Source organism: Mustela nigripes, chromosome 3, assembly GCF_022355385.1.
Source record: "Mustela nigripes isolate SB6536 chromosome 3, MUSNIG.SB6536, whole genome shotgun sequence".
NCBI classification, from domain to species: Eukaryota; Metazoa; Chordata; class Mammalia; order Carnivora; family Mustelidae; genus Mustela; species Mustela nigripes.
In genome coordinates, this window is record NC_081559.1 from 69,293,583 (window position 1) to 69,318,830 (window position 25,248).

A 25,248-nucleotide genomic window follows, 5' to 3' on the forward strand; every position below is an offset into this window, starting at 1 on the left:
GGAAGTCGCTTAGATCTCTGGGGGGAAATGGCGCGATGCGCAGACTCCAGGCCCTCCCAACAAGTCTGTGGGTGTAGACCTGGACGGAGAGGCCTATCTCTCTCCTCTCAGAGGAGCTGTCCTTTCGCGCCCTCTCCTCAATGTGACCCTGGAGTGGGTAAAACCGAATCCAGTGGGAGAAGGAACTGGGTAAAAGACAAACGACCATGATAAAACTGCGAGCGAGAATGATGGATCCCAGCTGAAGTTGTGCTCCGCAGGCGAGAGCCTAGACACACAAAGTGAGCGTTGACATTTCCGTCTTTACTTAGGCCTTGCTGGTGCTGCCTCCGCCTCGGCGCCCCCCCCCCACCCCCTTGCCTTCTTTCCCACAAGTGGGGAGTGGACTAGGACTGTCAGTTCTAACTTGCATCATCTCGGGATGGTTCGGGGGGCTTGTGGCATGGTCTCAGCGCTCCTTAAACCTGGCTCCGTGCGTGTGTGTAAATTTTTAATTGCACTGTAATTTCTTCAGTCTCTAGCCCGCGTCTCCCCCCACCCCCCAACACCTCGCTAGCCGCCTTGACTGGCACGCGCCGGGAGCCCTGGCTTGGGCCCCTCGGCGCGTCTGATTGGCTGCGGGGCAGCTCCCGTCTGCTCCGCCTGCGCCCTCATTGGGCGAGAGGCGCAGCCAGCGGCACTTCAAAGCGGGTGCTCCTCGCACTTAGGCTGAGTTTAGCCGGCGGGAGCCCGGAGTCCGCTCGGCGCGAGCGCGGGGACGCGGGAGCTGCGCGGGATCCGAGCAGCTTTCCGGAGCAGCCGTGAGGCTCAGCCCCGCTCCCGGCCCCGCCGCGTAGCCCAGGGACCTGCTATGGCCACGTCTATACTCGGGGTAAGTCGGAAGTGCGGCAAGACATTTGCTTGTTTTAACTGCAGTAAATTTTCGTTATGGCTTCTCCGCGTCGGCGGCTCCGGAGAAACTGTTGCTGCCGGACAGCAGTTTCAGCGCCTTTTAGCACTTTCCACATTTCTGGGGCTGATTCTTTCCAAGTTATTGAAACCTAGGAGATGCCTTTGTAAGAAAATGATTTGTTAAGCAACGCTTTTTTTTAGGTGGCTTTAAAGAAAACCTAGAGGTTTCTTTTCTTCCCCTGGTGATTAATACCCCATCCCCCCTTGCTCCGGGGATTGTTGCAATTACGCGACAGTGGTGTTTCCAGAAAACAGCCTTAATCGTTTTGCAGTCCATGTAGTCACGTTAACAAACATTTACACTTCTGTGGCTCCCCAGTTCGCTTGTGACTTGAAATCCATAGCTGGGTCCCTTCTCGGATTCTTGTTTTCATAATCGAGGATGGGGGAGGGAGGCTGTAAACATTAAAAACAACGTTTCCTATTAAAAAAAAGAGGGGGGGGTCAAGTCGTAGCCACCCTTGGAAGCAGTGTCCCAAGTTTCCCCCGCCCCCGAGCCACTGTTTCGGCCGCCTCCGCCCTCACCCGATGTTTGTTGTCGTTGTGTTTACTTCCGTGCTTTACTCCGAAGGGCGATTTGGGGGCCTCAGTGAGAGGAGCGGGCTTACGGCGAGCGGGAGGCGAGCTACCCAGTCCAGCCCTGGGTAGGGGTTGCAGCGGCGGAGACGGGGAGGACTGAGACATCTCTGATTTCTAGCCCCACCGAGGAACAACTTTCCAGCGCCGGGGCTCTCGCCCTTAGGATCGCCTGAGCCCGGCGCGGGGCGCGGCGCATCCTTGGCGAGCGCGCGGGGAGGAGGCGCGAGCCCAGGAACCACGACCCCCCGGGACCAGCCGCGGGGGAAACGAGGCTGCTCACGGGTGCACTTTGTGTCTTCCTCCCACTTCTTCCTGCCCTCCTTCTCCTTGCTCCCTCCCTCACCCCACCCACTCTAGGAAGAGCCGCGCTTTGGAACGACCCCGTTGGCCATGCTGGCGGCGACCTGCAACAAGATCGGCAACACAAGCCCGCTGACGACGCTGCCGGAGTCGAGCGCCTTTGCCAAGGGCGGCTTCCACCCCTGGAAGCGCTCCTCGTCCAGCTGCAACCTCGGCTCCAGCCTCTCGGGCTTCGCCGTGGCCACCGGTGGCCGCGGCTCGGGCGGCCTGGCGGGCGGCTCGGGCGCAGCCAACAGCGCCTTCTGCCTGGCCTCCACGTCCCCCACGTCGTCCGCTTTCAGCAGCGACTACGGCGGCCTCTTCTCCAACTCGGCGGCTGCCGCGGCGGCGGCGGCCGGAGTGTCCCCGCAGGAGGCGGGCGGCCAGTCGGCCTTCATCTCCAAGGTGCACACGACGGCGGCCGACGGCCTGTACCCGCGCGTGGGCATGGCGCACCCGTACGAGTCGTGGTACAAGTCGGGCTTCCACTCGACGCTGGCGGCGGGCGAGGTGACCAACGGCGCGGCGTCGTCGTGGTGGGACGTGCACAGCAGCCCGGGCTCGTGGCTGGAGGTGCAGAACCCCGCTGGGGGGCTCCAGAGCTCGCTGCACTCGGGCGCCCCCCAGGCCTCGCTGCACTCGCAGCTCGGCACCTACAACCCCGACTTCAGCTCGCTCACGCACTCGGCCTTCAGCTCCACGGGCCTCGGCTCCTCGGCCGCCGCCGCCTCGCACTTGCTCTCCACCAGCCAGCACCTGCTGGCTCAGGACGGCTTCAAGCCGGTGCTGCCCTCCTACTCGGACTCCAGCGCCGCCGTGGCGGCCGCGGCGGCCAGCGCCATGATCTCGGGCGCCGCGGCCGCCGCCGCCGGGGGGAGCTCGGCGCGCTCCGCCCGCCGCTATTCTGGCCGCGCCACCTGCGACTGCCCCAACTGCCAGGAGGCGGAGCGGCTGGGCCCGGCCGGAGCGAGCCTGAGGCGCAAGGGCCTGCACAGCTGCCACATCCCGGGCTGCGGCAAGGTGTACGGCAAGACGTCGCACCTGAAGGCGCACCTGCGCTGGCACACGGGCGAGCGGCCCTTCGTGTGCAACTGGCTCTTCTGCGGCAAACGCTTCACGCGCTCGGACGAGCTGCAGCGGCACCTGCGGACTCACACCGGCGAGAAGCGCTTCGCCTGTCCGGTGTGCAACAAGCGCTTCATGCGCAGCGACCACCTGAGCAAACACATTAAGACGCACAACGGGGGTGGCGGGGGCAAAAAGGGCAGCGACAGTGACACGGACGCCAGCAACCTGGAGACGCCCCGCTCCGAGTCCCCCGACCTCATCCTACACGACTCCGGCGTCAGTGCCGCCCGGGCGGCGGCGGCGGCGGCGGCAGCAGCGGCGGCGGCAGCGGCGGCGGCAGCGGCCTCGGCGGGAGGCAAGGAAGCCGCGTCGGGCCCCAACGACTCTTAGAGGCCGGGCGAGAAGTGCGAGCGAGCGAGTAGAGACACCGAGAGCGAGCGAGAGGTTCGGAGGGCCAGCGAGCGGGGCACGGACGGGCGGGGGCTCCAGAGACGCCCCCCCGGGCCACCACGAAGCGTAGCTGCACCTGGCTCCTCGGCCGCTGCTCGCCGGCCACGCCAGGAGCTACCCTCTGCTGTCCCGGACCAGACGAGAATCGAACGCGTGATCCAGGAACAAAAGCAAACCGTCCTCCGACACAAGCAACACTTTAAAAAACTGCACACATACACAGACACGCACACCCGAGACCTACAACCACAAGCACTCACATTAGCGCGCGCTTGCGCGCGTACACACACACACACACACACGCACGCACACACACAACTCTCGCACAAACTTCTCGAGCGAAGAGCAATACACAGAAACGCTCCCTTCTCCCCCATAGCCCACCCCCTTCCACTAACCCTTCTCTTTCCTTTTCTCAAAAAACAAGCCACCACTCTGCAAAGGACTGTCAGAACATTTGAAAACAAACGGGACCTATAAAAACAGACCCTTTGTGTGGATTATATTATATATAAAATCCTCCAAGTCCTGCTTGATATCTACTTACAATGAGACTTTTTTTTTCCTAAAAAGGAAGCATCAAAAAAGGCTTAAGGTGAGAAATTAAACTGGAAGTCTAGTGACAGTTTCTCTGTATTTCATAACATCTGTATAAATAGGGTTCAAAAAATTGTGTTCTTTTTTATTTTCTTGTAAATGTTCATTCAAATAGAGGGTTTTTTTTGGTGAATTCCTGAAATTCAGGGAGTTTTTTTTTTTAATTTTCTGATGCACTTTGTGAAAGTCAGTATATATGTAAAAGATATTTAATATGTTGAGTTATCATTTCACTCAAACACGTAAGTTAAGGTCATCTAAAGAAATTAAATGCGTTTATCTGTATGAAGAAAATCTTGACATCATATTTTCATTTTGGTATTATTAAAGGACTCTGAACAATACACTTCCTTTTTTTTTTTTTTTAATCCTGTTCCCCTGTCAATAACCTTTACGTGGGTCGACTTTTTTTGTTGGGAAAAAATTCCTTTAATGTTAGTTTTAGATAATGTAAGGTTTATGTGAGTTATAAAAGCCATAATACATATATGTTTTTGAGAAGTCAAAATTATTTGTATATCAATAGCGTAAATTAAATTGGGTTATAAGAACATGTAGTTGTATTACTTAATGAAAGAGCTCTCAAAAGGTGACATTTTAAAACTCTGGAGCCCCTAAAATAAAGCAAAGATCCTTGGCAGCTTTAACTGGGGAGGTGCCTACACCTCCCGGAGGGGTCGGACAAAACTCCAGTGGGTTTGTTTGTTTTTAAAAAGCGATTTAAAAACAATCTGTGAAAGGAAAAAGCTTTTTAAAAGAAGTCTTTTAGCTCCCAAGGCCCTCTATGTGGGGAGGCGACTCAGGGGAATAAATCGCTAGAGTCAATACCCCGGAAAAGACATTTCATGCCTAAATGAAAATCTTGTTAAATGTTATTAATTTTGACTTAGAGCACACAGCAGCCCCCTGTGCCTTGTATTCCCTTATTAGGGATTCATGTCTTATCAAATATCTAATTAATCTCCTAGACATCATTTGTTCTGGCCAACTTTATCTCAGCTGGTCCACGGGGAAAACTCCAAATATTCTCCGTGACAAAGCTCCCTTGAAGATCTTTTTAATTGTCTAAATTAACTGCACCAAATTTGCATGTCAAACGGTAAAGGGCAACCTGAGATAAAATGTAAACGTTTTAAAAGCCCCCAAACTAAGCACTTGATTTGATAACTAGGCTTTTTAATGTTATGGAAGACAACTGCTCCTTTCCTTTTCAAAGACGGCTGATCTATGCAAATAGTGAATTGGAAATGCCTAGGTCCCCGCGCCGTCAAATGGCCCTCGCAGGTTATTTGAATATCAGTGGCGCTGCTTCTGAAAAGGTTCAAGGATGCTCTCTGACTTCTTTGTGATTACTCAGTGCGGCGTCTTATTCTGAAGAAAAAAAACTCAGGAATAATTAAAGGCTGGGATCAGGCCTGGGAACACATTTGGGACAGGAATCTCATTTAGACAGTCTCTTTCAAAATAAGGCACAGTTAAATTGACCAGAAGGCAATTATTGAAATGAAAATTATTTTCACTCTCTTTGTCTTCTGACCACCAACTTAACAGCCCCAGTTTAAAAGAGAGGGAGAAGAGAGAGAGAGACGAAAAAGAAAATTGGTAAATGAGATAATTTCGCAATTCGAAAATGTTAATTTAGAAAATAAAGTACATATTTACAGAATAAAAATATTTCTGAAAGGCTCCCCACACAATAGGAAACACAAGCAAAGTCAGCCCCAGTGGAATTTTTTTTTTTTTTTTTAAATTACTGTCCATCTTGGGAACTTGAATGGAGGTTTGATTTTTAGAGATGAAAAAATAAATTATTGTTATTAACTACCAACAAAATATTTTCTCGCAAACTCTGCTCTGAAAAGCCAAGCAGCAAAGTAGCGATAAAGCATGGAGCTAAGGTCCCCAGAGGGGCATTTGCAGCGTGAGGTTCTGTGTCTTCTTCCCTCTCCTCGTTCTCGCGGTCCCCACAGCCTCGATTACCCCGCACTTCTTCCTCGAGTTTTTCTTCTCTTTGACCATTTTCTCTCCCCGCTCCAACAGTTCACATCCAGGACCTCCCCCCCAGCCCCCCGCGCGCCGCCCGGGCCGGGCCCGGTCTCCTGGAGAAGCTGGCCGGGGTGCGTTGGCTCCAGGGGCTTTGGGCCGTGGCGCTGGAGGCCGAGAGAGCGTGCCCGGCGCGTTTGGGGGCCGCGGGCCGGCGGCACGGAGGTGAGAGTGTGCTGGGGTTTCCTGAGGCATAAGGGCGCCCGGGCGTCTGTCCCAGGCAGCTTTGTTTCTCGTCGATACTAAAGGCAGATCAAAGGGCCTGGCGGTGCAGGTCCCGCTCGCGGCGCGGCTCCCTCCGCAGCCCAGTGATCAAGGCCTCTGCGCTCTGCCTCTGCCCCGCGGGTCAGCGGACGTCCATCACCGCGGCTCCCGGGAACCGCGGGCGGCGGCCCGGCCTGAGCGTCCAGCCGGGAGACCGGAGCTCGCGGAGTCCGCACCCGAAGGAAGCAGGGCCCCTGCCCCCGGGCCCAAACGGGCAGGCGAAAACAGATTCCAGCCCCCCCTCCTTCCCACCCTCCGCGCCAGGGGCCCCTGGGGGGAGCGGGGAAGCCTTGACCTGAGCGGTGGCGACCGCGGAGGCCGAGCAAATTGCAGACAGCGTGCGTGGGAGGGGAGGGCCCGCGAGCCGCGAGAGCAGCGCGGTCGGCACCGGAGGTGGGGCCGCGTCTCCCCAGGGCCACCTCGGGGCTCCGGTTCGCCTGGAATGCTCGGGCTCCGGGGCCCGGGAAGAGCGGGCGGCCGAGGCAGGGGTCCGGGCGCAGACCCCCGGCGCGGCCTGCAGGCCGGGGTGGGGCGGGCACCGCGGCCTGGGTGTTGGGGGGGCACGGACCGGGTCTCCAAGTTCCGCGCGGCCCGGCTGAGGGGAAACGCGATTTCGTTTCAGCCGGTTTCTCCCAGCGTTTCCTGTTCTACGGCTTCCTGCGCAGTAGAGGCTCGAAGAGCTTTTCCTCAGGCCTGCGCCCACCCAGCCCCCAAGCACACCCTCCCCCCGCGGCTACCTTTTGGGGTCTATCCCCCCCCCCCACCCCGTGGAATGAACTGGAGCCTACCTGATGAGGAAAGAGAGAAAGAGGAAAAATAGAGAAAGATTTTTCTTTCCTCAAGGAGAGACAGCAACGTTATTTTGACGAGATTAGATTGTGCACCTGAACCGCGTGTCTGGACATTCCGTCAAATAGTTCTAAGTCGTGTCAAATTGAATTTCTTGTTATTCAGATGGAAACTTTATTTATTTTAACTCTAATCTTATTTGCATCTATTATCTGTATTCACCAAGGCTCTCTCCCACTACAAAAATGCAGATGAAGTAAATCTCACATAAATCCCGCCCATTTGTGTAATTGGTATACTAAGTGTTTATTTTAAGTGAGAATAATTTAGCTACAAATTTTCTTAAGGAATAACATTCTTAACACATTAAAAAAACTGAAAACTCTGATTTGCTTTTATGTTTGACAGTCGCTCTTGATTCCCTTAAGAGGAGCTCGGCGAGTGCGGCTCGCTGGCGCCATCTAGAGCTCCGGGCCGGGAAGGCCGCGCCGTCCGCCGGGCTTGTCGCTATTAGCGCCGGGAGACCGGCGTTTGCCGCCGAGCAGCAGCAGCCCAGCGAAGCGAGCAGAGAAAAGCGAATGTTTGTGTACCAGGCGAGGGGGACGAGCCCCGCCATTGAGGGGCCCTATCTAGCAATGGCGGTATTACTGTTTCCAGGAAGGAGGTCGTTTGGGGAGCATGCTAACTGAAAATCCAAACAAAACAAAATAACGCCCCGATTGGCTCAACTCTTAGAATTGTCTCATTTAATACGCCTTTCAAGGTAACTTCAGGGTCTTCCAACTCCGGAGTTGAGCACTCTGGGCTCTGTCGGCCGCGACCTGAACCCCAGGACGGGGGCGCCGCAGTGGGCACAGGCCCCCGCGCTCTTCGCCCAAGGACTCGGGATCTGAGGGCTCCCGATCGGCGAGGCCCGCCCGCGTGGACTGGGCGAGACCGACCGGATCCAAGCTGATTAAAGCAGGCCACCAGACCGTCCCACGTCCCTAGACTCCCCTTTGAAGGGGGAGGTTAGCGAGGGACCCCGCAGCTTTCACCAGCCGGACCACGGATGGCCGGGGTCTCCTTTGCCTTGCAGCCGCCCTCCAGGCAGCCGTCCCAACAGAGTCGGTTAGATGGGGGCTGCCTAGCAGGCCGGGACCTGGAGGGGCGCGCAGGGTCCCCGAAGGCGGCCAGAAACCCCGAAACCCCTCGTCCCAGCCCCTCCTGAAGGGTCCGCACTCCCCACCGGCGGAAACTGACCCCTTGTGTCCCCGCCTTCCCCCCTCCCCACTTTGAAACCCAAATCTAAAATCGGATAACAGTTGGAGGCGTTGACCAATTTTCTCTCCAGGCTGTGCATCGCCCTCCCCCCGCCGCCCCTTTCCCTCCTCTTCCCCGTCCACTACCCCACCCCTCATCTTCAGACATCGTGCGGTGGCTTCTTCCCCTCCTTTCTAGCCCCCCCCTCCTCCTGCGTCTTTATTGTATTTTGATCTTAAAAGCTACACCTCCAAATCCCGCGCCCAGGGCGGCAAAAGCGCGGTCGCCCGCAACAGCGAGAGTCAGTTGAGACGCCAGGGCGCCCGGCTCCCCGATCTCCAGCGGGGGAGAAGCGGTGCGTTTCCGAGAACTCGCAGCCACCTTTGCAGCGAGTAGCTCGGCTGGGTTTGTATTTGCTGTTTTAATACAAACCCCGCCGCACTGCCTATTTCAAAGATGTGCTAATTACTACTTGGATAGCAGGGCGCAAAGTCCTTGTCCATTTCCCAGTACAAAGTAGGTTGCTAGAAAATTTGAAATTGCCTTTCAGCCTAAAGCTGCCTTACCTGAATGTCATAATTACAGTAATTATGTACATCCAAATTACATGCTAATTAAATTAGAATCAAATCGTTCTAAATCGAAATCAAATGAGGTAGTGAAGAATTAATCAATGACAACATAAATAGAGAGCTTCCTTCAGAGATATTTATTGTAACGATCCAAGGAGGAATTTGATCTGAAAAAGTCACCTGTTTATTTACTTTCAAATTAGTAATCAGTTATTATCCCTTCTCCATAATTTTAACCGTTCCGTGTTATTTACCCCCCACCCTTTCTAGACGCTGGAGTTTATAGAAATATGTATGAGGTAAATACATACAGACATGCCTACCCTATATGTTATTGATATAAATATATACAGTGTGTTTGCAACTCTAGTTAAGGGGAAGGTTTCAGAATGTCCGTGGGGACCCAGTGCTCCAGGGCCTGTTCTCTGAGACCCGGGGAAGAAAAACACCTAAGTTTTTTAGATTTTCTAAGATCCCTGCACTGTCTTCCTTTGGAGATTCCTATCAGGGATTTTGCATTGTTTTACAAAAACCTAACCGTTTCTGTGTGGTTCATGTATAAAAGAGAAGCAAAGGGATAGGTTGTCTCCCCCAGTCCGTTTTCCGCTGGCAGACTGCAGGCTGGAGTTGACAGTCCCATTTTGCCCCGAGATAGAGATTAGCATCAGCGTCCTAAAGCGCCCTCTTCACCTGTGGAGCCAAGCAACCAGAGAAATTCGCTCGCCTCCCTAACCACCGAAGGCGAGGGCACCCTCCGACCTTCGCAGGAGAAACGCGCCCGAGGCCGGGCGAGGTTAGGCGGGAGCCGGCGGGCGAGGGCGCGCGGCGGCCGGAGGGGCCGGCCCCCAGGGCGCAGCCCGCTTGGCCCGCAGCCTGACGCAGTGGCCCGGGAATTCCTCCTGGGCGGGTTAGGGCCGCGGGCGTGCGGCGGGGCGGGGCGGGGGTGGGGGGAGCGGGGATCGGTGCTGCGCGCTAACCCGGACCCCTTCCCGTTGCTCTTGGTGGGTGGGGAGTCCCGCGGCCTCTCGGCACCGGAGGCGCATCTTCCAGGAAGGGGACGCGCCCCCTAATTCTCAGCTTTTCAATTTGGGTTTGAGGTGCGATCAGGTGGCGGCCAGACACAGGTCTAGAAGGAAAGCGCCGCAGTTTGCTGGGTGACGTCGCCTCTGGGGCTGGGCAGGGGCAACCCCAGCTCTGGACTCACTCCGTCGCCCTACTCCAGCCCCCTTCCTGCTTCCTTTGGCTTTATGGCGAGGTCCTTGGAAGCCCCGCTCTGGTCAGCACCCGAGGCCCCGGACCTCCATTTCTCCACCCCCTCGGGAAGGCCTTGGAGCCCAAGGAACGGACCGGGGTTTTCCCGGTCTGCGAGTTGGGGGGCAGGCGGCTCACGGGCAGGTTGGGCCGGAGTGTGGGTTTCTTTCCCTTACAAGCGGCTCTTGACTTTCACCCGGCACCTCGCTGTCGTTATTACTGCTTCGTCTGAGGGATGCCAAGTGCCGCGTGAAGGGAGCAGGAAGGCGGGAGGTGATGGGGAGTATATGTGGTTCCTTTTCTATCAGCAGGAACCGGTTTTTAGGAGCCTGGGCAGAACTCGCAGTTGCCATTGCACTTCCAAGACCTTAGGGTTCCCTCGGTCTTGTTTCCCACAAGTTTTTTTTTTTTTTTAAAAGAGCGTATCTCCTTTCTGGTCCCAGAATGTTTCCCAAGGCCTGCAGAGATTGCCTGCCTTTCTTTTTAAAAGAAGTGGTAACTACCAAGGTTTTCTGAAAGAAAACCTGAAAAAAGATTCCTGAAGATCCTTGAGCTACTGAAGCTACAATGCAGCTTTCTCCCTGATCTTAAGCACAGGCGGTGGAGGATGCGGCCTCGCCGAACTGCACCCCGAGCGACTTCGCCCAGTGACCTGGCCCGATGGCCTTAGGGAGGGAGGAGAGTGGGATGGCGCAGGTGGATTCGGAAATCTTCAAGCTTCAATGTAAAGCACATGAAATGTTCGGTGATTAAAACGGGGAAACGCCGGCTCCCAGCAGCATGGCCTGATGGGATTCACTATCCGCAAGCAGTCTCCTGGAAGAAGAGCAAGAAGGGTCTCTCCAAGCTTTTCAGATAAAAAGCTTTCTTCAGCTTAAAGCTGTGTTGACTCCAGACAAGATTCCCACTTCACCATTCAAGGTAAGCCAGACCTGCCACTATGCTGCAGCCCCCTCTGCCTATTTGGGCATGAAATTGAGACTAACCAACCCCATAGACATTCAGATAAATAAACAAGTCCTAACCTAGTAACCTGATCTTTCCTGGACATTTGTAAATCGACAGCACCTCCTACAGGAATTAATTTGCTAGTGTTACATTATGTTAAATGTCAGGCCAGGGAAAGGAGGGGAGTGCCCCAGAACCCGCTCCTGGGTGGGCCAGTGCAGTCTCAGGCCCATGGACAAATAAAAAAGGCATACCCAGATTTCTTTGTAAGAATTCCTCTAGTAAACTAAGAAGAATGACAAATATAACCAGACTTTGCTTGTGGTTTTTGAATATATGTCACTGTTGGAAAACTTGTTTGGGTTCTTGAATCATAGATTCATTAAACTTGGAAGATGCTTTGACTTTCAGTACTTAGGGGAGTCTCCATACATACAACGAGGCATCCTTTTTATTATGGTGTTTATCTCTGGTTTTTACCTTGTGTTTCAAAAGCAAAAGTAGAATTAGATGTGTGAACCTTTTTCATTAAAACAAAACAAAACAAAACAAAAAAACACTTTCAATTCCTTATGCCATACAAGTATGCAGAACCAATGAGTCTTGTTGAAGCTCTTAGGATTCTACGTGAAAATCCCTCCCTTACGTTTGCAAAATTGGAATGCTAGCCCCTGGGGGGCTGTCTAGCACCCTTCCCTGACCCAAGCTGAAAGCCAAACAGCAAATCAACATCTTCCATAACCACACAGGAATTTTTCTCATCGTTAGATGGGTAAGAGTATTGGGGTTACTGGGAGTACTTGATAGTTTCTCAGTCTTAACAATGAAGGATAATTAAACCAGAGATTTAATTTTAAAAATTCTCATGACCATTTTTTAATGGCCACTTAGAAAGTTAAAGTGGATCACACTTTTGTTAAAGTCAAATGAAAAAAGTGTAAGAAATGACAATGTATTTCTTTAATTCACTTTTAATTACAGGATGTATTTCAACATTTCTCTTCATGAACACTGTATTGGTTTAGAAACCCTTGGAGGCAGTTAAGTATTTCGTAGGTTTTGACATTATAAAAATTATAAAGTCTAAAAAGGCATAAGATAGAAAATAATCAGTGCAACACTAATGAACTCAAGGTGTAAATTAGCAGTCTTTATCCATTTCAAATGCATGCTTTTTTTTTTTAAATGAAGGAAAGGGATCTTTGAGGTGCACGTTAAGTTATTACAGAATACTGTAGACGGAATTCAAGTTCTCCCCCTACTTCAAACTCCCTTAAAAATCTAAGTAATCAAAGGGTTGCTTATGCCTTTCGTTTTTTCTAAACCAGACATTTGTGTACATTTACATGATAAAGACATATATATCAGACTACATAAAGTGATTTAACTTTCAAACATTTTACGTTTTATGAAATTATGAATTTTTAAAATTATGACTGACAACCCTCAGTGATTTCAAACTAACCAATATTTGCATTGTACTAAATAACAGATTTTTTTTTCAAATGTGGAAACTTAATAGAAATACTTTGTCCATGACGTTTTAGATTTTTTTTTAGAATTGCATATTACTTTTAATTTGTACCAAGAAATCTTTTTTTTTTTTTTAAGGTTTTATTTATTTGACAGACAGAGATCACAAGTAGGCAGAGAGGCAGGCAGAGAGAGAGAGGAGGAAGGAGGCTCCCTGCTGAGCAGAGTCCCATTTGGGGCTCAATCCCAGGACTCTGGGATCATGACCTGAGCCGAAGGCAGAGTCTTTACCCACTGAGCCACCCAGGCGCCCCAAGAAATCTTTTTTTTTTATCACTTTCCTTTACCAAATCCTTTGAAGCACAAAGGAAAACTTGCAGCTAAGTTTAAATATGCCTTAGATACCTATACTCATGAAATATATTTAATAGTTTATAATAGTCCATTCATGATATTATATAAATGCTTAATCTTTAGAAGTAAAATCCTTAATAGTTGTATGTTAGTAGCAGAAAGGCCACCGATGGTAGGCAGAATAATGTCCCTCAAAAGAAGTACACATCCTCATCCCTGGAACCGTGGATACATTAGGTTACATGGCAAAGGGGAATTAAGGTTGTAAACAGAATTAGGATTACCAATCAGTTTAACATAGGGAATTTCTCTGGTGGCCCAATCTAATCACGAGGGTCCTTAAAATTAGTGCAAGAGAGATGCAGAATATCAAAATGTCAGAGTGATAAGATGTGAGGACTTAACTTTACCCTGAAGATGGAAGAAGGGGCCAGGAGCCAAGGAAAGCAGGCAGACTCCAGAAGCTAGAAATAAGCAAGCAAATAGATTTCCTCCTAGAGCTTCCAGGAGGAACCAAACCTGCTGACATTTTGATTTTAACCCAGTGAGATCCATTTCAGATTTCTGATCTCCAGAACTGTACATCTGTGCTGTTTAAAGTCTGAGGTAATTGGCAGCATAGAAAACAAATATGCCCTCCTAACATAAATAGAACAAAACACCTGAAGGGAATTTAAACGCCTTAAGGAAACAGTGATCAAATCCACTACTGAATTCATACTAGAGAATTTCAACAATGATTATGCTTTGCTTCAAGTAAATTAGAATTTTAAAAAGTAATATATTTGAACAGAAAAAAAAACAACAAAAATTAAATTATATCCATTCAGTGTACTATCATTCTTTTAATGACGTTTCAAAACAAAGAAGATGTCACAGAGTTATACAGGGTTTTTAATCCAGGGCACAAGAAACATTTATCAACAGAAAATATTTTTACAGCCCCAAAAGAGATTATTTACAAATATTTTGCAAAGTTCATTCTTATAGGACTCGCGTAGTTTTGTATTTGATAGGATAGTTTTCTGGAATGGAAAATTAAAACAGAGCTTTTTTATTAGAAAGACAAGAGTATATAATTTAGCCCTTGCCCCAGGTACTCAATAAGGGAGTGGAGATCCTTTTTATTCCCAGGTAATTGTCACATACAGTCTCTCTTTATTCTCTCTACTTCTGCTTCGTTCTCTTTGTGTCACCCTAGTATGCTTATCTCCTGGGCTCTCTCTGTGCGCTCTTTCTCCTCTGTATACATCTGTGCCATGGCTCCTGGTGTCCCTTCTTCCATTCCGCTCTTCACTGGGACTTCGCTGTGACCGTTTTCTTATTTTTCTTTGCTTGTAACTACCGTGACTTCTGCTTCTGCTTCTCCTACCCCTCTCATCCCTGCTCTGGCTCCTGCTGCTCCTCTCATTTCTTTCAGATCCTCTCCTCTCTGGGCTCCGGTTATGGCTTCTGGACTTTTTGTCAGAATCAGAATGGCTCCATTTGCTATGCTCCCTAGAACTTTCTTGTTTTAAAAACCTAGGCTTTTCCTTGGCCTTTTCTTTGTTATGGTGACTGCTAGAAAGTTCTTCATGAAGTTTTCTCTTCTTAGACTTGTCCTTCTCTTCACAATCACTGTTGTTATTCCCTGAACACTTATTTTTCTTTCTTTTCTTCTTTTGTATTTTCTTTTCTTTGTTGTCACTCTCACTGCTGCTTTCTGAAGTCTCACTGGAGGAGGAGGAGGAGGGGGAGGAGGAGGAGGAAGAGGAGGAGGGGGACCTATTTTTATGTTTTTTGTGTTTACTTCTGCTCTTCTGAAGCTTTTTCTTTTTTCTATCTTTTTTCTTTTTCTTTTTTTTCTTCTCAAGCCGGTCCAATTTCCTGTTATTGGAAAAATAGTAACATACTATGTAAAAATAGTCCTTTTTTGACAAAAATAAAGTTTTAAATAGACAATATATTTTCCTTGACACTACTGAAAATGGTATTCAAATATAAATGGATTCTTTATTAAATGACAATTTTCTTTTAAATTATTCAAGTCACACATAAAATTAAATACATTAAGCCAATTCTTTCACTACACTCTCTCCAATAGTAATGACTATTAAAAAAAATTCTTACTGAATCAGAATTTGAAATTATATAGCACTCTAAATAAAGTCATCCTCATCTCAAGGAAGCTTTATAACATTAGTTACATGCTAATGTAAACTCAAATATGTAGCTATAATCAAATGAAAATTAATGATATGTATTTATTATTATTATTATTATTTAAGATTTTATTTATTTTTTTTGACAGAGGGAGACATAGCGAGAGAGGGAACACAAGCAGTGGGAGTGGGAGAGGGAAAAGCAGGCTTCCCATTGAGCAGGGAGCCCAATGTAGAGCTAGATCCCAGGACTCTGAGATCACGACCTGAGACGAAGGCAGACACTTAACTACCGAGCCACTCAGGTGCCCCATTATATGTGCTATTTTAAAGTAGGGAAATACTAATCAATATTACATTATCAAAACTGAAGGGCATATTCTCCAGAAATTCTAAAGAAGAATACATTTTCAAGTTCTTTTGTATTCTTTTGTTACATAATCACACACTAGTTTTTAACAACTGTTTAGATTTAAAAATTAAATTAAGACAATTTTAGGGGCACCTGGGTGGGTGAGTCGTTAAGTGTCTGCCTTCAGCTCAGGTCATGATCCCAGGATCCTGGAATTGAGTTCTGCATTGGGCTCTGGACTCAGCAGGAAGCCTGCTTCTCCCTCTCCCATTCCCCCTGCCTGTGTTCCCTCTCTCGCTGTGTCTCTGTCAAATAAATACATAAAATCTTAAAAAAAAAATTAAGACAATTTTATTAAGGCATTCTGAATTTCTAAAGAGTATTTCACATTCCGAGAAGAGTAACTTGTTTGTGTGTTTGAGTTACTCTGAAATAAAAATGTCTTCACTGAGGGGTCTGTCCAGCCATTCTCAAAATCCACAAGCTGAAACATCATGAGCTCCCTCTATTGGACTCAGCAAACATTTCTTGGATTCTTTAATCCAGAGGTAGTCTGTTTAATTTCATATTTACCTTAAATTTAAACATTTTTCAGCATTCCTCATAAAATCTTACAAAAAGAATAACACATGGCTCACAGTGTTTTATGGGAACAAACTGTGCAAAGATACATAAAAATCTACTATGAAAAGTAGTGCCTACAAATAAAGCTATTTCCAAACTAAATGTTCTAGAAAGTACAATGATTTTGTGCCATAATCTGAGTATAATAATCTTATATTCATTTTCATATTATTGAAAGAAAGACAAAATTGTATTACTATAGCTGAAGAACAAATCAGTAGATGTGATGCATGGTTTAAAGTAGCTTCATAAGCTCTTAGGATCAGAGTTAAATGTGATACTAAGATAAATACTAAGATAAAAAACAGTTGAATTAACTAAATATACACTTTTTAATTACCTGAGAAGTTTCTGCTTTTGTTTGGTTGTCAGTGACTTTAAAAATTCGACTTCTGGATCTTCTTCACCTTCACTTGCAACATATTCCTGAATCAACAAAGACATCAATAAATTGCTAGACTGCAAAACAAATTAGTTATCAGATAGGAAAGAAAACATTTATAAATAAGAAATTTTGTGTTAGGGACATACTATAGATGAGTATGACATCCTGGATTGGGAAGTAGGTGGTAGGGAACTAAAACATTTTTTGTAGTCTGCCTGCCAAGGAGGATCACAGCACACTAAGAGGTGAAGATAACTGCTTTGTCAGCATTAACAAACTTTATCAGGAAGAGGAAGACAGAAAACATAGGTAAAACAGATTTATAGCATGGCTCCTACTCTCCATCTCTTGAGTTTGAATTTAAACACTTAAGCATTTAAATATTTTATTTTTAACTTAATGAAATGTTAAAACCAAGAATATCATGAGCTTTATTTACTATTTATTTATTATTATTTTTAAAGATTTTATTTATTTATTTGACAGAGAGAGGGAGAGCACAAGCAGGGGGAGTGGCAGAGGGAGAGGGAAAGCAGGCTCCCCACTGAGCAGGGAGACTATTGGGCGCTAGATTCCAAGACCCTGAGTTCATGACCTAAGTTGAGGGAGACTCTTTTTTTTTTTTTAAAGCTTTATTGCTTTAGGTCTTTTTTTTTTTTTTTTTTTTTTAAGATTTTATTTATTTGACAGACAGAGATCACAAGTAGGCAGAGAGGCAGGCAGAGAGAAAAGGGGAAGCAGGTTCCCTGCTGAGCAGAGAGCCCGATGTGGGACTCGATCCCAGGACCCTGGGATCATGACCTGAGCTGAAGGCAGAGGCTTAACCCACTGAGCCCCCCCAGGCACCCCTGAGGGAGACACTTAACTAAGACTCCCAGGCGTTCCTGATCATGAACTTTAAAAGAAGGTCAAAACATCCACAATTTTAGCCTTTATAAATTCAACAGTACATTATCAAGTATATACCAATGTATCAACAGTATAGATATTTGATTATATAGGTTATATGAATAGTCCCCAGCAGTGTTTGGAAAGTAATGTGCCTCTTCTCAGAGTACCACAAGTTTATGCCAATGGAAGTCTGAGTTTTAGGGTCAGTTCTGTCTCTAAACAACCACCTGAGCCACAAAGGCAATCACTTCTCTGGGCTCCAGTTTCTTCATTAAATAAAATAATTTACGGTTAAGATATCTACAACCCAGCAACCATTTTTCTGGATCTACATACAGTTTAATAAACTAAGTTTAAAATATTTTCTACAATTTTTAGGAGTTTTCTTCCATACATCACTTCTCATTGGTTCTATTTGATTTAAGTTAACAGAGAGGGGAAAAAAAAAACATCTCATCACCAGTTCATAGAGATTTTATCCACATAAACCTGGAGCAGTTTCATTTATTAAAATATAGGTTTAAAAACAATTTCTCATTTATGTTAAAATAATAAAGAATCAAAATCAAAATACATTTTAGGCATTTTCTTTGCTCTATCTTGCTTTCCTATGGATATATGCATATTGGAAAACATTAAGTAGCAATTCACAAGCAATCACATTTAGATTTATAGACATTTTCAGCTTACTGATAAAAAGATCATTACCTGTGATGGATCATTTGCGGTCAAGTTTCTCCCCAGTACATTTCGTTTCAGTGCAAACCCACTGTTTCTCATCTCCGCTATTAGCTCCGAGGGGTGCATCGATGGCCCTGTTCACAAAAATCGCAGTTTGAATGTATCATTTATATCTCTCTACCTTTTTTGGACTCCACAGTAGGAATGCAGTTGAAGCTTTGTTAAGTAAAATCACAGCTAAATCAACTCAATAATCTTCTGCTGAGCAAATAATCAGATATGATTTTCTAAAACAGCAGTCTGGAGATTCAGAATAGAAAATAATTGCATTTTTCTTTACGTGCTAGGGGATTCTCTTCTTATGTAACTTTGTCACACTGAAAAAGCTACATTTAGATGTTATCTGCTTGGCGGTTTTTAGTATAAAATCAAAGAAAAATGATTAAAAAGACTGCAATTAAACTTTAATAGTTATTCTCGCAGCAAGAATTCAATTTTAAAAAGATACTTTTAAAGGTACCTGAGCAATTTATTATTGTAGTTTCCAATTCAGAATTCCTCCTTATTTATCAAACACCAACACTGAATACACTGCCATGTGGTTGCTAATTATCAACAGAACACACACACCACCAAACATGTATGCATGCATGCACACAACACGCACACTACAGGTCACTATAAAGCACTTCTGTTAATCTCCCAATATACACTCAGAGTCTGAAATGTCTAGTTATCAGTTTGGGATTGGTGACAAACAATTTTAGGCTGGCTATAGGTGTGTGTCTGTGTGTGTTATATTTTTCACAAACTGCTGTTTCTATTTTCGCAAAATCCCAAATTGAAAAGCAAGCTCACATAACTTTTTATGTGGTCACATAATATATTCTAAAGATAAATAATGTGGACCGATAGATACAATTAAAAAATGATTTTAAAAATGTCTGTGATCTTCCCGCAAACATTACGTTTACCATATGGAAGGAGAGACCCTCTCCTCTTTCTTTCATATTATTTCAATTTCATTTTGTTTTCCCTGCTGGTAGCACCTTAAGGACAACATTTCAAGAAGCCATGTAAAGCTTCTAGCCTAAGTTATTTATACTGTCTTAAATGAGCTACCCTGGGTAATCTATCCAGAATATAAGGAAGAATAAGGCAGTTCCTGCCAACAAGGAATTCATAAAGGGGGGTAGGGAATAGAAAAAGTTCAAAAAACCGATTCTCTGGTTTTTGTTTTTGTTTTTTAAAGATTTTATTTATCTATCTGACGAGAAAGAGATCACAAGTTAGCAGAGAGGTAGGCAGAGAGACGGGGGGAAGCAGGCTGCCTGATGAGTAGAGAGTCTGATGCCTGGCTTGATACCAGGACCCTGAGACTATGACCTGAGCCGAAGGCAGAAGCTCAACCCAGTGAGCCACCTAGGCGCCCCACAGATTCTCTAGTTGTTTGTTTGTTTGTTTTTAAGATTTTATTTATTTATTTGACAGACACAGATCACAAGTAGGCAGAGAAGCAGGCTCCCTACTAAGGACCCTGGGATCAAGACCTGAGCTGAAGGCAGACACTTAAATGACTGAGCCACCCAGGCACCCTGATTCTCTAGTTTTTTATTAAATACTTCATCTATTTTTCTTTTCACTGCTTTATTGGTCTTTTACTAGTTATTTGCATGTTCGCCTATATGTTCCCATGGAAAACAAAAGACAATAAAATTCAAATCTGTTCACTTGTCAGTAGCATCTTTGGCTAAAAAATTTGGCTGGAAAAGATCAGGTGTATGTTAGTATCTTTTATTAGGATCTATAGGCTTTACCATTTATTCTATTCATATTATCAACAACTAAAAGTAGGAACATAATTTTATCAAATAGAAAATGTGCTTTCTGAACTGTCAAAGCTACATTTCCTGGTTAACAACTCTTTTTTTTTTTTTTTTTAAAGATTTTATTTATTTATTTGACACAGAGAGAGAGATCACAAGTAGGCAGAGGCAGGCAGAGAGAGAGGGGGAAGCAGGCTCCCTGCTGAGCAGAGAGCATGATGTGGGGCTCAATCCCAGGACCCTGAGATCATGACCCGAGTTGAAGGCAGAGGCTTTAACCCACTGAGCCACCCAGGCGCCCCGGTTAACAACTTTTTTTGATGTCAAATGAATTCAGCAAGCAATCATGCTAAAACGTAGGTTAAAAACAACTCCAGTAAAGGGCTAAAGAGTAAAGGGCCAAAGAGCCTGGCCATTATGATGAGAGGTTACTAACTTACCAAAAGATGTGTAATTTTAACAAGAAGTTTTGTTTTGTGTGTGTTTTTTTTTTAAGATTTTATTTATTTATTTGATAGATAGAGATCACAACTATGCAGAGAGGCAGGCAGAGAGGGGAGGGGAAGCAGGCTCCCCGCTGAGCAGGGAGCCTGACTTGGGACTCCATCCCAGGACCCTGGGATCATGACCTGAGCCGAAGGCAGAGGCTTTAACCCACTGAGCCAGCAGGTGCTGCTTAAAAGCGTGTTTTTAAAAAACACGCTTTTTACATTTTCATTATGGTTACAATTACTTTAAGAAAATGATCTCCCTTTAGCCAGTCTGACATTATATAGAAAGAGAACCAAACAGGACTCTTGCAGCATTTATATTGCTCTAAAATGTCAAATGAACTCTGTGTAGTACATGTTTGGCATACACTCCCACACTGTAAGACTAAAAACTCAGGGAACCACCTGACAAACAGTATTCAATAAACCGTAACAATAGCTATATTGTAGCTGCCAGTAGCTATAAAAATGTTTAATTATTTTGACATATTCTTTATAATTAAAAATGCTTTTAATAATATTTCTCAAAATCCAGTCTTATTCATATATATATTTAAGATTTTATTTATTTGACACAGAGAGAGAGAGAGATCACAAGCAGGCAGAGAGGGGGAAGCAGGTTCCCTGCTGAGCAGAGAGCCGGATGCAGGACCCTGAGCTGAAGACAGAGGCTTAACTGACCCACCCAGGCGCCCCAAGATTTTATTTATTTATTTGACAGAGAGAGAGACACAGCAAGAGAGGGAATACAAGCAGGGGAAGTGGAAGACAGAGAAGCACACTTCCTGCTGCGCAGGGAGTCCGATGTGGGCTTGATCCCAGGACCCGGGGATTATGACCTGAGCCGAAGGCAATTGCTTGATGACTGAGCCACCCAGGCACCCCTCACATATATTTTTTAATAATACAATATGATTTTATTTTTTTGTCTAACTATGTTCAATGGAGCAAACTAGAAGGAGAAATCACTGTAGGAAACATTAATCTAGAGGAGTGGATAGTTTATATGCTCTTATATTTAAACTATTTTCCAATACAGCCTTTTCCTTAATGTTGGCAACACATTTTGTTTTTCCTTTAGCTGGCATATTTTATTTATTTTTGAATATTTTTATTTAAATTCAATTAATTAACATATAATATTAGTTTCAGAGGTAGAGGTCAGTAATTCATCAGTCTTATATAATACCCAGTACTCATTACATCAAGTGCCCTCCTTTTTTTTTTTTTTAAAGATTTTATTTATTTATTTGACAGAGAGAGATCACAAGCAGGCAGAGAGAGAGGAAGGGAAGCAGGCCCCCTGCTGAGCAGAGAGCCCGATGTGGGACTTGATCCCAGGACCCCGAGATCATGACCCGAGCCGAAGGTAGTGGCTTAACCCACTAAGCCACCCAGGCGCCCCTCAAGTGCCCTCCTTAATGTCCCTCACCCAGTTACCCATATCCTCACCCCCCTTTCATATATTCTTATACTTAAACCTTCTACCATCAAAAGTTCCGGGTTTAGAAGATGTGACAAGTCAGGTTTAATTAAGATATATTTAGCAAGATACCTTTATACTTTCCTGTTGTGACAGTGGCTATGAAGATTTAAACTGACAGAAATGACTCCAGCTCTCTGAGAACTCAAAATTAGTTGATATAACAGATTATATAGATATGTTGAAAAAATAGATTTTACAAATATACTCAAAATGCAAAATGACTACTTTCATGTATAGTGCCTTAATAATTTAAATTACAACTGGATTTGGGACTCAGGAATGTTTGGTTTGCTCTTAGATTTGCTATGGTTGAAGAATTCTAGAGAATTCAGGAAAAGGGCTTTTGTTTTACAATGTCGATTTGTGAAGGCTCTTTTCTAGAGTACTTCAGTCAGGCTGCATTAAACATCTAGAGCACGAAAACCAATGTTAGAACTTAGAAAAGCAGATCCACTGAAGAAACCGTTTTCAACATTCACGGATTCTGCAATTAGACCTAGACTATTTTCTACTAGAAAAATACCTTGAAGTCGGAATCTCAGGTAAAAAAAATCCCAGAAGGTGAATAACATTATAGAAAATCATGTTTGTAAAAGGCCTAATTTATTCATTTAGAGCATTCCTTTTTATAGAACTAAGCAAAAGTAATGGAAGGTAAAAAATATTCCATAGTAAAACAGATGTTTTATCAGAGAATTATATAGGAAGTCAAAAGTTCTGGCATGAGAAAGGCCACATCACTGACTTCACAATTAGACAGCAGTCCCAAGTGACTCCCATAAATGGCACAGGAGAGAGCTAAATGCTTTGGGTTTCACTGCTAGCACTAGGTCCATCTGTTCTTCCCAGATGGGAAGATATATCTTCCTTTCAAAGTTCATCATTCCTTTCAAATGAAACATTCTACAGTTTCATGGTATTCGGCGGGAGTAGGGAGGGCCCTGAACTGTGCCTTAGGTAAGGTTGTATTACAAATGCCTTTTACTCCTTCCCCTAAATTTAACACATTAATTTATGGGATGTTACTGTTTGCTGAAACTATGTGCTATTCCTAAAGTGAATACAGTTTTGTTTGCTATTAGTGTGGTGATGGGGCGCCTGGGTGGCACAGTCAGAGCTCCTGACTCTTGGCTTCCACCTGGGTGGTGATCTCAGTGTGGCTGACTTCCTGTGTTGGACTCGGGCTCAGCGCAGAATCAGCTTGGGATTTCCTCTCCTTCTGTGCCTCCTGCTGGTGCTCTCTACAGTAAATCTTAAAAATAAATAAATAAATGAAGTGGTGGGGCGCCAAAGTGGCTCAGTCAGGAATAGTGTCTGTTGATTTCAGCTCAGGTCATGATCTTGGGGTTGTGAGATAGAGCCCTCTGTGCTGAGCATGGAATCTACTCCAGGTTCTCTCCCTCTCCCTCCCCCTCTGCGCTCCCCCCTGCTCACTTCATTCTCTAAAATTTATAAATAAAATCTTAAAAAAATAAAGTGGTGATTTTTTCCTTCTCATTGTGTATTTTAACTTTGTTACACAGTGAAAATCTTCAAACCTAGCGAGAATAATGTAGTAAGTCCTATGTACTCCTTACAGAGCTTCAACAATTAACAGTGTTTTGTCATTCTTATCACTTCCAACATCCTTTTTTTTTTTTAAAGATTTTATTTATTTATTTGAGAGAGAGAAGCAAGCATAGCAGGGGGAGAGGTGAGGGAGAGAGAAAGGGAAAAGCAGACTCTCTGGTGAGCAGGGAGCCAATGCGGGACTTGATCCCAGGACCCCAGAATCATGACCTGAGCTGAAGGCAGACGCTTAACTGAGTCACCCAGGCGCCCATCCTTTCTTTCTTTTTTGACAGTTATTGACAGAGATTTGATAAACCTAGATTTTATTTGACAGAGATAAAATCTCAAGTATCACTTTAGTATTTAATCACTAATAAACAGGGAGAATTTCTTAAAAACAAAACCCTAACAACACCTTTACTACACCTGTCCATACTGACATTTTGAAAAAAATCATCTGATACCCAGTTAACATTCAGGTTGTCAAAAGTATTTTCACAGTTGGGTCTGTCCAGATTAGGATCCAAACAAGTTCCACACACAGCATCTAGTTCATGTATCTCTTAAATCTCTCTCTTTTTAAACTGAGGTGTAAGTGATACAGTGCTTGCTTCGGCAGCTCATATACTAAAAATGAGGTGTGAAGTGACACATACCTTAAGTCTGTTTTAATCTAATAGAAATTTAATATAATAGAAAGCTACCCCCACTCCCTACCTGCTTTCATTTGCTGAGAAAATGGGGTCATTTGTCCTATAAATTTCCCATGTTCTGGACAGTGATGTCATTTAATGTTCTTCTAGTCACAGTATTTCCACAAGCTGGCAGTAAGATCTAGATGCTTATTAAATTATTCTGGCATTTTATACCATATACTTTGAAGGAATACACAGAAAATCTTCTTAAATTTAGATTTAGAAAAATGACACTTGAAACAAACATATTTCTGGCTAATGAACTAGACTAAGGAAAAAAGGCTGCGACTTCAACACAGTATGTTTACTGTTATCACGTAGTCATAGTGACAATAGTAAACCTTAAAAATATGTGTTTTAAAATAAACCCCAAACATTATCACAAATAAAATATATTATGATTCTTATTTCCATGAAAGTACAACCTTTCTTTCCTAAAATTAAACTGTGTCTAGTAAAAAAGCCACTCCCTGTTACTAAATGTACAAAGGACAAACAGAGACACTAGTTATAGTACACGACTGAGAGGGAGATCTGGGCTAGTGGGAATTATCAAGAATTTTATATATGATTTCTAGTATTACCTAACCCTTTTGCTTTTAAGAAAGCTTATAGAAAGTTATCTTAAAAAAAGGCTGAAAAAGGGGGCACAGTAGGAACATGCAGCACAAGTCCCAGGGAAAAAGTGAACAAAGCTATTAATAAAGTGTGTGGGTGATTTTTATTTATATAGATGAGAATGTTTTATGTATGATTTTCTAAAGGTTATGCAAGAACCAATTGTACTGAATTGCAATAAAACTGCTCCATACTGGGAATTTTCCTGACACACTGCCAGTTCAGCTTAGTGGAGGCTGGAAACAATAGGGTTTCTTATTGCCCTTATCCCAAGTTCATACTGAAGACAGCTAATTTGATCTATATTAAAACATACAATGTAAAAGAAAAATTAAACATTTCATTTTAGTCTGCGTGTCTAGAAAATACACAAAAACAAGGAAAAATAAAACCTCTCTTATTGTATGCCAGTAAAGAACACTATTTATTTAAAAAAAAATCTTTCCTTAATAGAATAGTTAAAAATATGACTTACATGTGATTATATCTTCAACTTAAGTTATATGCAAATATTTTAGTGATGATACATCCAGTGATAATAAAGTGAATTCATAGTCCATAGAAAACTAAGAAAAATAATTTGTGCT

At 44.8% G+C, this 25,248-nt stretch overlaps 2 protein-coding genes across 2 annotated transcripts in view; one reads left to right on the forward strand and one right to left on the reverse strand.

Annotated features, from left to right (window-relative positions):
- The first annotated feature begins 840 nt into the window (after window positions 1-840).
- On the forward strand, window positions 841-3,865 carry SP9 (Sp9 transcription factor). The gene is made up of 2 exons (XM_059392787.1): window positions 841-871; window positions 1,888-3,865. The coding sequence occupies exons 1-2, from the start codon at window positions 851-853 to the stop codon at window positions 3,325-3,327; spliced, it is 1,461 nt and encodes a 486-aa protein (XP_059248770.1). The 5' UTR covers window positions 841-850; the 3' UTR covers window positions 3,328-3,865.
- Window positions 3,866-13,745: 9,880 nt separating this feature from the next.
- The window catches only part of CIR1 (corepressor interacting with RBPJ, CIR1), a 40,510-nt gene continuing 29,007 nt past the window's right edge, over window positions 13,746-25,248 (reverse strand). Inside the window, exons 8-10 of the mRNA XM_059394190.1 lie at window positions 18,022-18,128; window positions 16,378-16,463; window positions 13,746-14,786 (exon numbers count right to left, since the gene is read on the reverse strand). Of these exons, the coding sequence (XP_059250173.1) occupies window positions 14,045-14,786; window positions 16,378-16,463; window positions 18,022-18,128 (935 nt within the window). The 3' untranslated portion in view covers window positions 13,746-14,044. The remainder of the gene's footprint in view (window positions 14,787-16,377; window positions 16,464-18,021; window positions 18,129-25,248) is intronic.